Source organism: Trichoderma atroviride, chromosome 3, assembly GCF_020647795.1.
Source record: "Trichoderma atroviride chromosome 3, complete sequence".
Lineage (NCBI taxonomy): Eukaryota > Fungi > Ascomycota > Sordariomycetes > Hypocreales > Hypocreaceae > Trichoderma > Trichoderma atroviride.
The window spans coordinates 4806842-4823030 of record NC_089402.1 but is presented as its reverse complement, the minus strand read 5'-3'; the positions used below and the strand labels follow the sequence as shown (position 1 = coordinate 4823030).

Sequence of the window (16189 nt, the reverse complement as noted above, 5' to 3'; positions counted from 1 at the left end):
AAGCATAGTGCGATGAAGAAGTTGAGAGACTATATCGATGTTGGGCTGATTTACCAAGAAGGGATTGCAAAAGCCTTGACAAGGCAGATTCTAGTGTCTAGATGAACAAGATAGTGTGGTTTGCCAATATACAAGCTTATAATGTAAGTCTACTATGCCAGCTGTAAACATGAATAGTTTGCCGCCCAGTCTACTAACATGCGGCAGCTGAAGTGCTCTTTTACTCTTACCAAAACACTCTACTCAACCTACAATGTGCAACGTTGCTTGCACTCATCTAGCGCTTGTTCCTCTTGATAATGCCATTATAATAGTTGTCTTATCTCATTCTCAAACGTAATGGCGAAACAGACACTCCAATCAACTGAGGGGGATTTTTCAGCTTGGCCTGGCGTCGGCCAACTTCATGAAGCCATAGAGAACATGACCCACATGCTAGATATATTGTATATCCTCCGCATAATAATCAAATGGAATCATATGTCATCTTCAAATTTTACATGCAATGGATGCTCTGCCGAGATGCTGTTCCGAACTCTCAATACCTACTCGCCTCCAAAGTAAAAAGCCACAACACGGCAGAGAAATCTCCTGTCAGATTCATCACGTTTTCTCACCGGCCCGATGTCTTACTTCTCACTCCTTGGAGTTCTAGGAACAAAAGGTCATCAACCGCGCGCCAAATGACTATTGACTCTATCGTACGGAGAACATCGCTGATATTTAACTTTTCAGTCTCGCTATTTTCTTACGCCGCACGGATAAGAATACTTCGCCCGAGGCCGGAGTTATTACATACTATCTCCGACGCCAACAACGCATTTATACGGCCGAAATATAAGATATCCGACTCCGAAATACCGGTTTTCTGTTTCAATTTTCAGCTGTGTCAACTCTGGCTACTCTTACCAAGGAAGAACATGTGATTAACGAAATCTGGTATAGTAAGAGCCTTGAAAGAGTTGTTACTGCTAGTACCGGATACTTCAAAGTCCATTATTAACCCATATATACAATGTAGAGCAGAGGGGCTGTGCTTTACATGCCATAGGGCGCGACGAAAACTGATCAGCTCTCGCTCCATCTATTTGAATCCTCCAAATCCTAGAGCCTAAAGTCTTGGCAAGTAAGTTATACTTCACTTAAACTGCGGTCAAAGACAGAATAGACGTATACTTTGCGGAGTAGACAGAACCAAGTTGTTGAGCGGCTCACTCGATACTTTACCTTGCGCCTTAATTCCTGTGTACTCCCTTTACGTTCATATTTGAGAAACTAAGAGATACCGAAATGTGTAGTTGAAGTCTGATGCTTTCCTACGAATTCCATTTCTGTCAAGGTTGTCTACTATCTGTCACTTCTATGCTACTTATTAGGGCGAGAGTTACAAGAGTCATGATAACGTTACGTGAAACTTCAGCGTAATGCTATGCTGCCATAATAGGAAGACTTGTAGCGACACTAAGCTGGATGCCGCCATCGGCAGGAAGCAACACCGAAAGACGCGACAGCGATGCCACCAAAATACGCCTAAATTCGGCTTCACTCCTGCAGAAATATATACTCCCCAATAGCTTAGATGCCGATGGTATGCGACAGCTAGCGGCCGAGGCTTTATCCAGAGCCAGGATGAAGACCCAAAGCCGAGGATCTACATAGTACGGTCGTTATCAGATGAGTCATTTCAAGCTCTAGCTCTCGTTTATTGAGATGGCGAAACAATTGACAGACTTTTGACATTAGAGGCAGAAATTCTTGCTTCTAATGAAGAGCTAGTGGGAGATAATACGAGCATGAAGCCCCCAAATACGGTCATTGCTCCGAGGGATGATAATGGGTTCATATTCTCCAATTTTGTCACCAGCAGCCTCTTCAACTCTGAAAAGTGATAATGCTGATTTCCTAGACTGGATAGTTGTTTCGGAGATATATTGCGAAGACTCAGTACCCGATCTATTGCCTTGCCTGTTTCGAAGCCCATATAGAGGGCTACTGTGGTGCGCTCAACGCTTCGAAAGAACCACACATCCATTTTATCTGCATAATATTGATTAAAACCTGATTAAATGGCGCCAATTATTCTCGATGCCGCCGTAACCGCTGTCTTTGCTCGATTAGGCTGGCGCGGCTACACATTGGTGAATGTTACAGCAAGTGCTTGCGTTCAACATACAGAAGGATTTTGAGCATGGATATACAATCTTCAATGCTTTTAGTATTGTCATTATCTAATAACTTGTCATTCATGAGACTCCGCATATATAGGGGTAATTCAAAGACAAGGCTTATTTCAAACCATGAAATAGCAACTCTCGGAGCCGTATCTGCGGAGCATGTATCAAATTACCAATGAGATTAAAGATCACTGGCGGAGATGCAATGTGCAAAGTACGTTATAAAAGAGTATCAGCAGCTAAAGAAATACTTCTCGATAGTCAAAAGCTCGAAAACGATGATTTGATGCCAATCCCTTCACAATCGCATATATATGATTCGTTTAAGTTTTAGCTCATCATTTGAGTCAATGATCCTCCTTTCCATCATTGAAGAGCTATTGCGAAACAGGTAGATTTTGTAAAGCACTAAGGGGTCAGATACTTTTATAATCTAGCTGCTTTTTTGGCGACAGAATATGCAAATCTACATACTACCAGTGAAATAATCGCCGGCGACATATATAGCTGCTTCACAGCGTCTGTGTCTTGCGTTGCTTCTTAGCTTTGGAGTGAAATGGCAGAACAGCCAAGCAATGGCCTGCGCGGTATGTTATGCCTGTGGGCAGCTTTATTTCAACCTGCTTTCATGGAGCTAGGGTTGGTAAGTGTCTTGTAAGAGAGGGCAGCGGCCTCTTTCACATCCCTCGAGGTAGTCTCTCGAGGCATGGTTGTATTCACGGTAGTTTCCTCTCCAGTAGCATTTGTGTTATCCTCAACTCCATACGACGCGCAGAGAGTGGGCTCGAGATGAGCATATTACGATTAGTTGCATCGGTAGAAGCTAGTATGCCACCAAGCTTGTTGAGATTACTATCAATGAGTGGAATTTTATTGGAAGGTCTGAATTCAGTTATGGCGCTTAGAAATAAATACTACATACGATGCATTCTTCGATTTATTGCTTACGAGGCCTTCTATAGCCGATGGCCCTTATAGGAAGCTATCATCATGGTAACGGGGCGATCCTTTGGGGGGTTCTGATTCGCAACACCCAGGCATACTTCACTGGCGGCTTAGAATCGGTGATGAAGTGCTTTAGTTGCTACACATAAGGCCATTGCCTCATATTACTAGCATACTGCGACAAAGCGGTTTCAAAGATAGAGCTATAGGTATGAATAGAGAATATTAAATACTACTACTAAAGAATCGCTCTTCAAGAGCCATACCTGTTGCTACAGTGCCGAAATCCTCCTATTATTGTTGACTTTACAAGTCCAACGAATTCTGTATGGCTCAAAGAAAGGCTGCCGGTAATGTAAACAGCCAAAATTTGGGACTTTGCCTTGCTTCGGTGTATATTTTATTTTTGGATTAAAGCCATACAAGCAATCAAAGATTCCACCACAATCTTACCTTTTCACTTATTAACAAAATCTGCGGTGCGTACAAAGCCGAGTCGAGTCCCTCGTCTTCATGATGCTAATAAGCCCCAGCTACTTGCTCTTGGTTCAGATAATCGAGGAATTAGATATACCGTAATGTAACATGGATCAAAGAAGCTAGAAAAAAAAAGAAGCAAAAGTTCAGATTTACTAATGAGCTATCGGCACTCGTGAATATGACTGCGGGCCGGCTCTCGCTTATACGCAGATTGCCGCTGCAACCGAAGCACAGGTGAAGATGCGCGCATGGTCCCAAATGTGCCACAAGAGACTGCTAAAATACCTATTCATTAACTTCCGCGGAATCCGCCAACATAAATAGAAAGCTGAAAGGTTGTCAATTGCAAGATGATGCCGTCATTATCGCTTCTACGCGCATTACTTTCCCCCAAGTGGCGACACAAGCCACAGCTGAATGCTGCGGGGGAATCATGCCTAACCTTCTCGAGGCCTCAAACTCTCAAACATAAACATGACGAACTTTCTCGTAGACTATATATGGACAATTTCGCGCAAAAGGAGAGCCAGAAACCGCACAATACAAGACCACCTATGCTATCATCCTGCGCGAGCAGAAACACTCATTGATCTGTTAAAACCAGCGATTCTCTTACCCAATCATGTCCGTGGCACGACTTTCTTTCCCGGCCATGTCGGTGGCATACTTTCCGTCACTTCCTTCGATGAAGCAATTGGAAAAACCGCCAGTAGACAAGTCTTCTTTAGACACCCTCCCACCAGAGCTGATCCATCTGATATGTTATTGGATCCATGTCGACAGGAAAACGATCAATGGCGACACAATTGAGCAGTGTGAACGCCCCGAGGGATGGAGAGACTCGGGACACCACACGCAGTTCTCAAGAACACTGGCAAGGCTGTCTCTCACATCCAAACGCTACCGACAGATTGCCCTGCCATATCTTTACTCATACATTGCAATCACGAAATATGACGAGATACAGCTGCCTCAGTTCATCTCTACACTATGTCGCAACCCAGACTTGCGGCTTTTGGTCAAGAAAATCGATATTGAAGGTTTGCCACCGGGCTTTACTTTTGGTCCAGAGATTAACGAAACCGTCTTTCGAGATGCTGCCATCGAATTTAATCTCCCTTCTCTTAATCTTTGCCGTTTCAAGGAGTGTAACCAAGTATGCGGCAAGCTGCGCGACGTGTGCGGCCACAGCCAGCGTCTAATGATTCTGCTTTTCTTGCTCACGCCCAACCTGGAATATGTGGGCAGTCTATCGCCTTACAACTTTTTTGCCGTCGAGTTGGAAAATGTGACGAGAAAGAAAGCAGCAGAGGCGACAGCCATCTCTCCTTCTTTGCACTACGCATTTGGATCGCTACATCACCTATGGGCGGCTGGGGCTCAGGTGTACTATAACGGGTTTCCATTATTCGACTTGGAATATGAACCTCAGGATCTGGTGTTCAAACTGGGCGCCTGGCTCGTTCCAAGCCTTCGCACCCTGCGAGTCCGCATTGCGTGTACGTTCCGTCCAATTCCAGCAGACGTACATCTTGACAACCTAAAAGAAATCACCTTGGACACAGCACTTCTCACAACCGAGGGCCTGATGAGCTTGACTTCAGCTTGCAAAGTCTTGGAACAGTTCTCCTTCTACTCCAGGGGGAGCTGCCGCATGTTCTCGGACCATCTCTTACTTTCTCTCCGCAGAAAAGCCCCTCCCAACGAGTTTCTCCCAGAGGATATTGTCCCCGCCTTTTCACATCTCAAAGGCACTCTTCGACGTCTTGCGATAAACCGATGGGATGGTGCTCGAGGTATTTTAAACTCTTACGCCCATTTCACCGCCGAAAACAAGGAGATGTACGCAACTTGGCCAAACTGGATAGGAAACGGCAAGTTGATAGGCTCTTTGGCAGACTTTACTGCCTTGGAGACTCTGAAACTCGACTCCACATGCCTCTTCCACAATCCTAGAGACCAGATCCCACCAAATCTCTCACCATATCATCTCACAGGGCGGCTACCCAAATCTATACGCCATCTGGTTCTGCCAGGTGCCCCTACTCAAATGATCCCGGCACTCCATGCGTTGGCCCTAGCAGCAGCCTCCAAAGAGTTTCCCAATCTTCAGCTAGTCGAGGTTACATGTGACGAGATGGACAGCCAAAAGCGAGAGATATCGATACGAAACTCTTATATCGGCGACTTTCTCCAAGATATTTACTCCAAATTTATTGGCATCGAGGAATGGGGCCCGCTTGAGCAGAGATTTGCAGACGCTGGAGTCAAATTGGTTCATATCGATTCTGGCAACACCCGCTGCTTTGCGAGAGACGTGCTTGTGAATGCCGGGCTCGTAAAGCCTGTGGAGAGGAAATATCGGTAAGCTGCCCTTCCACTCATGTATATACATGCACGCACATGTTAACGTAGCGCAGTACCCAAGGTAATCTTCCCGCTTTTCTCTGAATTTTCAACTTTACGACTTTGAAGAAGAATTCACATATTCTTTTTCTCTTTAGCAAATTTTCATGTTATAGTAAATGATGATGCCGTCTTCAAGTCAGTCCGGTGAATTCATCTTGCTGTAAGTAGTGCAAACTCCCTACAATACGGAACCCGTTTAACTCTGCTTGAACTTTTGCATAAAATAGCTAATATTATCATGCTAGCAATATCGTGGCCCTTTTTGTCCTTCAGTCGATCATAATTTCCACAAGTCAGAACCTCTATGGCCTTTGGTATATGTATATAAACCACATCTGCTATCCTCTTAAGCGGATGCAGTGACCTTGGCCACAGCCGCTTTAATCATATCGTCCGTCGCATATTTCTCAATAAGATGCTTCTTGAACTTTTCGTGAGCCTCTTTGTCCTGCTTCTGCAGCATTTCGTTATCCTTGTCAAGTAATGGATACGAATCAGTAAGTTCGGTAAGAACAGAAACCATGAGCGCGTTTGCTTCGGTCGGACCCCCACCCCATGAAGAGTATTCCGAGTCTGCCTGAAGGCCTAGCATGATGAGGCCAACTCGCTCAAAGTTCACCGTGGCAGGCTCAAATGTCACCAGGCATCGACAGCCTTCTTCGCCGGCAACAAAGGTGTGCGCTGTGGATTTCGGGACCGTCATGGACTCTCCAACTTTGAGCTCATACTTCTTCATGGCGTCAACTTCCTTGACACCCTCTGGCGCTACAACGACGGATAAGGAGCCGGAGAGCAATTTGAAGTTTTCGGTGAAAAGGGTGTGGTAGTGAGGGAATGTGGTGGAGCCAGGGCCGAGCTCAGAGTCCAGGACAGAGCGTTTGCCGCCGTTTAGCAGGCCGGACTCAACAACTGTAGGGATTTTATCCGCCATGGTTTAATTGCGTTGATGTTTTGTGGTAATAATAGTAGGTCACTATTTTGCGGATTTTGCTGCTGTCAAATGTCAACTTTGAGAAAGAGATTGCTCATATGAACTGCGAGGCTTCGTCTCTGATATATAAGCCCTTGAAGGAACTAGCAAGAATCTCCTCATATATTAAGCTCTTTAAGCCTTCGCTAGCTCCTCCAATGACTTACGACGCACATATGTATGTAAGACATGGCGCCGCAAAATGGAGCGAATAGAAGCATGCTCACTAATCACTAACGACAGCTAGCCAATGCCAAGTTGACTTTGATCGCTGCACGATCCTATGAACCATTCATGAGCTATTACGCGTAGGATCAAGTAGTTGCCAACTCAGAGCTACATCAAACTATTTATAAACTCGCTGACCTTAGCTCCTCATGTACGTGGTTCTACTATGGCAATACGAAGCGTGCGCTACGTTTACAATATCGGAGACCGGCAATCATCGGAGACCGGCAATCTGCGGAGACCGGAGTATTGCTGCACCAGGTCGTCGAGCAAAAGCACGACTTTTCAATCATGGCCTGCATTCTGAATTCCATCGTTCGCTGTAAATACGAAGTACAATCCAACTGCGGGGTGCGACTGAGTGATTGGGCAGTTGGCTCTATATATGTCTGATAGGCGGGAAGAGACGACAGCCCACCATCTCTGGTGGCTTGAACCACACACACATTGAGCGATTATTAATCTTCAAAGGGCATTTTCACCTGCGAGAAAGTCATAATTATATATACACCTATGTTTATGTCGGCAATCTAAATACGTAGTCACGCGCTCAGTTGCGTGCTAAAGGAAGTCGTACAGAGCTTAGAGCCATGAGTCTCTAGCAGATAACTAGGACCAGATTTCACACAGTACAAGGTGAGGCAACAACAGAGCTCAAGATAGCGTTGTCTAGAATGATTATGAGAGGGGGATTCAATATACCGTTTCTATATACATATACATGCAGCCATTATTCCTTTGCTGGCCGGTTGGCGTTGATTTCGCTCAAAATCGCATCTGCACCCGCCTTCACAAGTTTCGCGGCCAACTCTTCCCCAAGTGCCTTGGCCTCGTCATTCGTCTTCACCGTTGCATCCACAGAGTCTTGAGCGCTCTGAGTGCCATCGAGGCTGACAACTATTCCTCTCATCTGCAGAATACCCTGCGCCTCATCAATCCATTCCGTCTCAACGCCAATAGGTACAGTGCAGCCTCCTTCGAGTGTGTACAACAGCGCTCTCTCAGCGAGACAAGCAAGAGTCGATTTCCGATCCGCTAGTCTGTTGAGCAACTCCAGCACCTTGTCGTCTCCCTTGCGAATCTCCAGACCCAATGCCCCCTGGCCGACTGCGTGCAGAATGCCTCCGTCCTTTGAACCAATATACTGGCTGATGCGGTGTTGGAGGCCAACTCGCTCGAGGCCGCATGCAGACATGATCATGCACGTATACTCACTTTCGGGGTTGTCCACTTTGGCTATCCGTGTCTCAACATTACCACGCAAGTTGGCAAACTGAAGGTGAGGGTAGAGGCGGCGCAGCTGGGCCGATCGCCGCACAGATGAAGTGCCAACTACGGCGCCTTCAGGCAGTGTCTTTAGACTGGTATACGGCAGACCAGCTTTGATAATGAGGGCGTCGCGAGGGTCATCTCGGAGAGGAATAGCTGCGAGATCACATGTCTCAGGAAGCCTAGTCGGCATATCTATCCCCACCTGTTAGATAAGATGCTATGAGAGAGAGCGAAAGGCCATGCGCGTTTACCTTTCAGACAATGAACCACAACATCCAATTGGCCAGACGTAAGCTTTTCCTCTAGTTCAACCGTCCACAAGCCCTTTGCGCCAAACTTATAGAGCTCTGTGGACTTGTCCTTGTCACCAAGAGTGTGGAGTGACTCAATTTCAAAGGCACGGCCAGGCGCCACCTTTTGAAGGCTATCACGGATGCCTTTGGCTTGCACGACGGCCAGGTTTGACCTTCGAGTGCCAATTATCAATGGCTTCTGAGCAGTGGGAGATGTTTCTGACATGTTGGTACTGTCAAGTGGTGGAATTGAAGTGCAAGCAGAAAGAGAGACGGGATGGGATACAAAGGCCTCATTCACGGTACATGTAGACTAAATGTGTGGAGCGGTGGATCTTCGGCATCTCTCTGTCAAGCGTATAGCTCTGCGTATTCAACTAAGCTAGCAGCACATTTGTAGATGGGCAAAGTAATAGTATTTGTCAGTGTATCTGATGAGCAAAAAAACAAAAGCAATTCCGGTATTGGCTGTCAGTTGTGAGGACATATTGTTGGCACCTTGCCTGATATCTACCCACCTCCACTCTCCGCCGATCAGCGCTGCTGGTTGGTTGTCATGAACTGACTTCAGCCCTATGCTATTTAGACTCACTTTGCTAGCTCTAGTTCAAAACTGTACTTTATAGCTTATAATGTGGTTTATCAAACAAGACATCCATTTTCAACTGTCTTTGCTACGGCGCTCCCGCCTGTTCAAAGAGGCAGCCTGCAGCTAGTGCTCCACTCGTAAGCTACATGTACGCTATTGAAACTACTACACGCAAGTATTTCCATTTCCAGATGGTTGTTTGCCAATTATGAAAGCCGGTGGCCATAAGAGCCCCTGGCTATACGAGCTACACGAGCTACAAACAATGGTCAATACAACGACTGATGTTGATAACCATCTAATTTACCGCAAGCCTAACCCAAGGTTACATGTAATAATGAGCTAACCCTAGTCCTGCAATTGTCAATGGATTTTAGCCGCTGTTTTAGCACGTCAGGCATGCAACTTAGTTGTCACAAAAAGCAAAAAAGTGACAGGCAAGGATTAATTCAAATCTAGGGGCAAAAAAGCAAATAAATCTCCGCTCTTTCGTCATGTGATTTTGTACTGCTACTTCTCACTTGCTTGACCGTTTCGGTCAGCGTTGCGACTGGCCCGTCTATCCATCTCATGTCTTGTCAACTTTGACTAGCATGGGTGTGCATCCCATCCCTTATTTAACCTCTGTTGCTCTAGATTGCGTCTTTCAGAAATGTCCCAGATGCACACAATCCAATTGTCGCCAGCTTTGGGCTGTTGAACAAGCGAATCAAGCAGTTGCCGCGTTTGTGTCAGACTCCTACTGCTACTATTACCACCTTGCTACTACCATCAGCTTACATAGCATGTATACATGCACCTATACAGAGATGCTCTACTTTTACCCCCATCATTCGCATCTTCGATGCTTTACTCGTATCCAGTTGACCAGTCATATCGTCGATACATGACTGCACAATCTTTTCTGCGCCTTGACCTGCGTGCAGGCATCGGCGGGATTCGGGTGTGATTGCTGCAACGTCCCTTGTCACAATGTCATTTACCCGGACAACGATTCGCCCTCAAACACTAGCTAAAATCCCCTTGCTCGGCATTGCGAGTCATGGAAGACAGCTATGCATGCTAGGAGAAGGCGTGTCTCTTGTTTTTCCGATGCTCTTGCTCACCGAAAGAAAGAAATGAATGCATACTGTACAGTACTGTGGTCGAAAATAGGTACATACAAGCATGTACGTGGTCCGTGAATCTGGAGTTGTTGCCCTCCCCCGGAATCCTGAATTTTGAGAGAAGCAGCTCTGCCTTATGCGGTCAGCGTCGACATTTGCAACCGGCACTATCGGCAAATTCGACAGGGTGCCTTCCAAGGCTTGCTGTTCCGGCCACTAAGCTTATTTTGTGAAGCATCAACAAGAGGCCACTTTGATCCAGGATAGACTGGGCAATGACCAGCAACGGGCACAGCATGTACCGTACGTGTATATTCCGCTCGGCACACGCCGTATCTTTTATACAGCTACTTGCGTTCACGTGATGAAACATGACATACATGACGGGATCCAGACCAACTCCCAAAGTAGCAGCTGGCGATGATGGGGAGGACCCAGCTGTAGCCGAAATCGGCAAAGAAGCAGGGCAAAATACTGAGAGTTGCCAGAATCAGACGCCCAGTCTCGGCGTCGACCACTCAGGAGAAGGAACAGAGCAAAGTATGTCAACGGCGTGCATTTTCGGCCTCGGCGTTATCGCGGCGTGGACCAATCTTTGAACGGCAATGGCACGCGTGTTCTTGGCGTCTCCTGTCGTGAAACTCTGTGGCGCTTTAGACGACATTGCTCCTTAAGCCTACATACCAAGTGCAAGCAAGTATATTAGCGAGGAGAAGCTGGAAGCCGACGCCACAGAGACGAAAAGTTACAGCTCACAAAACTCGGCTGTGTCTGCCAAAAGGCTCAATTACATACTGTATAGTCTAGGGACAAACAATCCAGGATCTGGCAGCAATGGACCAATCGGTGCTCGCAAGCCGTTTGCAGCTACTGCACGCCAAACAGCGGTTAGGCAGTTCCTAGCGCTGCGACCTCAAGGAAATCCCCAGGAGTGCTTCCAATGAGGGCTCGAAATGACAAATGGCAGAGCCAGACAAGGGTGCTATCCGGTGGTGGTCAATTTCAATTACTACTCAGGGGCACTCCTATGTATACTTGTGTAGCGGTTAACCTCATCCGGAAGAAGTGAGTGCAGCTAAAAGACACAGAATGCCTAATATAGATGCTAGTGCAGTAATCCGTTGAAGCTAGGCGCGGAACAAGAGAAGCAAAGGGTCGGTGACGTTGATACCAATCACCCATTCTCGAAAGCGGCCTCGTCAGCTTGGCTCTGTCCTTGGCCGTTGGAGGATTTTGGACGGACAGACCATCTTGGGGTGGCCGGCAGCCCATAAATCGGGCTGATCAAGATTGAGATAAGACCCACCCCGTCAACTCTCAACCCCAGCCCTGGGCAATCTTAGTCGTCGGATTAGTAGACCGGGTCGGTGGGCCGAGAGACCCGGACGAGGCGATGCTATTGCCGCTTGGAGTCGTATTTGTGCAGGCTGAAGCACAGTGTCCTGGCGGTTCTAGGCAACTGCCGGAGTGCTAGCTACATGCTGCAGAGCGGCAGCTACTCGATAGTAGGAGCGTCCTAAATGGGAGAGTAGATGTTGCTCGCAGAAGCAGGATGCATGGGATCTGTATCTCATGCGAGCAGCAAGGGAATCAGCTTGGCAATCTCACTCATTGCAGTCAACTGAGGTAACCCGTAAGAACATGGGGAGTAAACGATGTCGTGTACGGAGAAATGCATGTGAGTCGACTGCAAAGAGGAGCCGGTGCATGCTGTTGGCATTCGGATGAATGTAGTTAAAAATAACTCCTTTGCTGACGGTGGAAAATAGGCCCATGGCATTAACAAGGGCTATGAATGCCAAGGTGGAAGTCTGCTCTGTCTTGGCAGTTTGAGAAATATAAGAAAAAACTCCGAAGCGGCAAGAAAATGCGTTTGGCCTATTGCTGACTGCCTATTGCTACAGTATATGTGTTTTCGTGCCTCTAGACTATGTCTCATCAATTGACATGGAAGATGATGTAAAAAGGCAGGTCTTGTTGATCCACAGCCAGCCATGCAAAAGCCGTTTAGCCTTTTACTTGATCTGTGTTTCACTCTGACCCACGCAGCAACGGCCATTGATGCTATTCGAGAGCGGAATACGACGGCGCCAATCACAGGTACAAGTATACATGTATGTATACTGCAACATAGAGGTAGGTGCCTACTGTACGACGGCAGCAGCGCAGTTTGTTTGCCCTGCATGCTTATCAGAGCGAGTCACAGCCGGGCCGCAGCGCCATATCACATGCAAATGCAAAGGCGCCTGTAATGCTGCCAGCCAGGTTGCATCTCAGCGTCAGAGTCAGAGCACGCAGAGCACACAACGGGGCATCGTCGCAGCGGATGCTACAGCAGCCCAGCATGACTGCGCAAGGAGCAGCATCAGCCGCGGGGCCTGGACCGCAGCGCAAGATCTGATATCTGATACGGAATAACTGGAGAAGTGCCGCCAGAGCAGAAACCGCTCGCGGCCGACGTGCGGCACTAAGGCAGCAGGCCGCGGGCCATGCCCCTGACTAAGTCGACGGTATCTGAGCAGGAAGCATAGCAACAGACTTGACAAGTTCTTATTGAAGTGATTGGAATCTGAGACACACAAACAACATCAGCTAGCTGCAGTAAGCAACAAGGCGCACTTGACGCTGCAATGATAACTGCAGATTTTCCCGTCTCTCAGCCCACGTCATACGCTGCACACCATACCGCGCCAAAAAAACAAAAACCATCAAAAATGCTCCGCTTCCCTCGCCCAGCGTTGTATTCTAGGCTGGATTCCGGAACTTCCCAACCCCGCCGAGGCTAGAATCGCCATGGCCTGTTTTTTGCCCCCCTCATTCGATGGATGCTTGTGCGGGGGAAATGGCCCAAAATAATTGCAGGCTGGCCGTGGACCCGCAAGGGGGGGGCGTTTGATATACAAGGTGATGGTGTTTGAAGAAACAAGATGAAGATGAAGATGGACCTATATCTGGATCAAGTACTCAGAAGCAGTATCACCATCTATTTTGGTAGTATATACGTAATCGTAATAATCTCACTTTTATCAGCCATTGATAAGATGCATGTCTTGATGATAACCAACAGCCACGCTCCCGTTGGAGACCTTGTGGCGTTACATGACCTCATAGAGACATCTAGTACATGTACATCTCCCTGTTAAACTTTTCATCTCTCACATCTCCATCTCCGTCTCCATGTCCATTTCGTCTCCATCTCCATCCATACATGTTCCCGCGTCTGATGCTGTTAGACGCGGCCTCGCGAACCAACAACACAACAAAAGAGCCTCCGGGCCACAAATCTACTTGGACATGCCCCAATCGTCGTAGCAGGCAATCCTCCCGCGCCATTCATTATTCTTCTGCCCCGCAAGGATTGCCTTATTCGCAGCCTAGCGGCTAATGCTGCGCTAACTGCTGGCCTACTGCCGGGCTAATGTATGCATGTACAGGGACTTGGGCCCCCCCCCTGCTCATATCACGGCTCTTCTGCTCTTCTACCCAACCCTGGACACAACCTCATCCGCCCAGGCTGTCAGGACAGGATCCGAGGGATCCAAGGCGCAACTGTACAGATACATGGCCAGCGTTGCCCTGCCGCCTGCTGCGCCTGGTTTCTGTACTTCGCGATGGCTTGTCTCTCCTGGCTCGCTTCCTATTTGCCGATCTTGCAAGTGCATTGTGCGCCTGACTGACCGGGAGCTCTCCGCTCAGGCTCCCCTACATGATTGACAGCGGCTCGTAGAAAAAGGCTGTGCTCAAACTCTCAACTGTTTCCCATCTCCAACGCCTCTGGCATCAAGCTTCATTCACGCCTTTATTCCCGTCACCTCCATCGTTCTTTCTGCTGTACTACCGTCGACATCAGCGTCGAGGCATCACTCTTCAGCCATGGCGCCCACGACAATCTCGCAGCTCCCTAGCGAGCTGCTCCTTTATATCTTCGACTTCCTCCACGAGCCACCCGCATCTGACCAGCGCCATTATGACGACCCGGCACACATTTCCAGACCCATTGCTGCAGATGGCAAGCCAAATCAATATAGCACAAGCCCGCACGACGACCTCAACCACTTCCGTGGCAACATCAAGAGTGCATCTCTTGTTTGCCACCTCTGGAGACGCTGCCTCTTGCCATTGCTCTTCCGGGACATTGTCTGGAGATTCCAACACATCATCCGCCCTTCCGAGCGGCAAGATCCGCTACACGCCGTTGAAGAGCTCGAGTTTCTACGCTTCCTCACTCGGGCTGGGCTTGCACGCTGCGTGGACAACCTGACCATCATCATCGACTATCCCGAATCCGAAGTTGGCGAGGACGCCATGCATCACGCCAATTGGGGCGTCCTCCCTAGCCACTGCCCTGCGCCGGACAACCGAGGGTTTAATAACGGTCTCGTAGCCCCTGAATCAACTCCCGACACAACTTCAAAGTGCCAGTCCAACGATTGGCTTTGGCACACCATCTTTGACAAACTGGACCTCCTGTCCATCAACCTCATCAGCTCCCCGGCCATTCTTGCATCGTTACTAGGGCGGCCAATCAACCTGTCTGGGGCCTGGATCTTCCGTCAACGGTTTCACATTCTCTCCCTGTCGAGGCCCGCGGACCAGCGCCAACAAAACTTGACCAGCATTGACGATTCGACAATGGCGTCACCGAATCTCCCGCCATCGGGCAGAGCACAAACACCAGCAACCAGCCATTGCTCGCTGTTCAGCATCCGCCCATGGGCCTCCATGCTCCTCAACGAAGGATCCTCCGTCAAAGTCTACACCACATACGAATACTTCCACCACACGCCCCCTTCTCTCCTGCCCGCCCTCTTGGACTCTGGCGACGAATCCATGCAGCCCCTGCTGCAAACCACCATCCGCTCCTTTTCCTACATCGCCATCTTCCCGCTCGCCAACCACATCAACAACATCCTCATCCCTCGCGTCCCAGCCCTCGAGCGCTTCTACATCCAGATCGTGCCGCGGGCGCCCAGCTTCGCCGAGGACGACTACCGCCACCCCGCCATGGACATTTCGGATCTGTGGATGGAGCGCAACACGGCCTATGCACAGCTGGTCATGGCAGTATTCGACCCGCCGCCGCTGGGGCTGTGGAACAGCCTGCAGTGCTTTGAGAGTGGCGACGCCATCGATAGGGAAGCCTGGGAGCAGGCTGTCCGATATGTCATCTTCGCGGCGGGTGCGACGTGGAAAGTTGCTGGGGAGGGAAAGTTTGTTCGCAGGGACGATGCCATGCTTATCTCCTGAGCAGCACCTTTGCAGCCTTGAGATTTCTCTTTTTTTTTTCTTTTTTTTTTTTGTCAGTCTATCGAATTTTAGGCGTCAATCATTACGGGACAATTACTAGGCAACTAGGGGAAATGGGGTTTATAAGCTGCATTCTACACACATGCAGCTTTGGGATTTTGGAACGGAGTTGGAATAACAGATTGTGTATTTGGGACAGCCTTTGGGTAGCGTTTGGGTACTGATAGGATTCGGGCATATATTTTTTTTATTGGCTGGGCACAAGTCAAAAAAGTTTGATATCATTGGTTATTAGGATTTAGGCTCCAGGACGCAGGCTGACACTAGGATTGGTAAATTGAAATACACAGCAACAAGGGTGTTTTTTTTATATGTCCCCCCTTATCTAATAAAAGAAACGAATAAATAAAGAAAAGGGAAAGAAATGCTCTGCTTAATAAAGAAACAATAAGCAAATAAGGGGGAGAAGGCCATGG

The 16189-nt window shown here is 48.2% G+C and overlaps 4 protein-coding genes across 4 annotated transcripts; 2 read left to right on the top strand and 2 right to left on the bottom strand.

Annotated features, from left to right (window-relative positions):
* Positions 1 to 470: 470 nt before the first annotated feature.
* TrAtP1_006883 (uncharacterized protein) lies at positions 471 to 841 on the top strand (the record flags this gene model as incomplete). The annotated part of the gene is made up of 2 exons (XM_066113306.1): positions 471 to 664; positions 736 to 841. The coding sequence occupies 2 exons, from the start codon at positions 471 to 473 to the stop codon at positions 839 to 841; spliced, it is 300 nt and encodes a 99-aa protein (XP_065969392.1).
* A 5407-nt stretch (positions 842 to 6248) lies between these two features.
* On the bottom strand, positions 6249 to 7267 carry TrAtP1_006882 (uncharacterized protein). The gene has a single exon (XM_014082307.2). It carries the CDS (start codon positions 6937 to 6939, stop codon positions 6355 to 6357), a length of 585 nt encoding a protein of 194 aa, XP_013937782.1. The 5' UTR covers positions 6940 to 7267; the 3' UTR covers positions 6249 to 6354.
* A 498-nt stretch (positions 7268 to 7765) lies between these two features.
* Positions 7766 to 9203, bottom strand: TrAtP1_006881 (uncharacterized protein). Its single transcript, XM_014082308.2, has 2 exons — positions 8730 to 9203; positions 7766 to 8670 (listed from the first exon to the last, which is right to left on the bottom strand). Exons 1-2 carry the CDS (start codon positions 8995 to 8997, stop codon positions 7937 to 7939), a joined length of 1002 nt encoding a protein of 333 aa, XP_013937783.1. The 5' UTR covers positions 8998 to 9203; the 3' UTR covers positions 7766 to 7936.
* Positions 9204 to 14339: 5136 nt separating this feature from the next.
* On the top strand, positions 14340 to 15713 carry TrAtP1_006880 (uncharacterized protein; the record flags this gene model as incomplete). Its single annotated transcript, XM_014082310.2, has 1 exon — positions 14340 to 15713. One exon carries the CDS (start codon positions 14340 to 14342, stop codon positions 15711 to 15713), a length of 1374 nt encoding a protein of 457 aa, XP_013937785.1.
* Positions 15714 to 16189: the final 476 nt, after the last annotated feature.

Excerpts from the sequence above, each read along its gene's own strand:
- TrAtP1_006881 (XM_014082308.2), bottom strand. The coding sequence starts at position 8,997 with ATGTCAGAAACATCTCCCACTGCTCAGAAGCCATTGATAATTGGCACT. Across the intron at positions 8,671-8,729 it reads TGTGGTTCATTGTCTGAAAG|ATATGCCGACTAGGCTTCCT; the intron begins GTAAACGCGCAT and ends AGGTGGGGATAG.
- TrAtP1_006882 (XM_014082307.2), bottom strand. The coding sequence starts at position 6,939 with ATGGCGGATAAAATCCCTACAGTTGTTGAGTCCGGCCTGCTAAACGGC.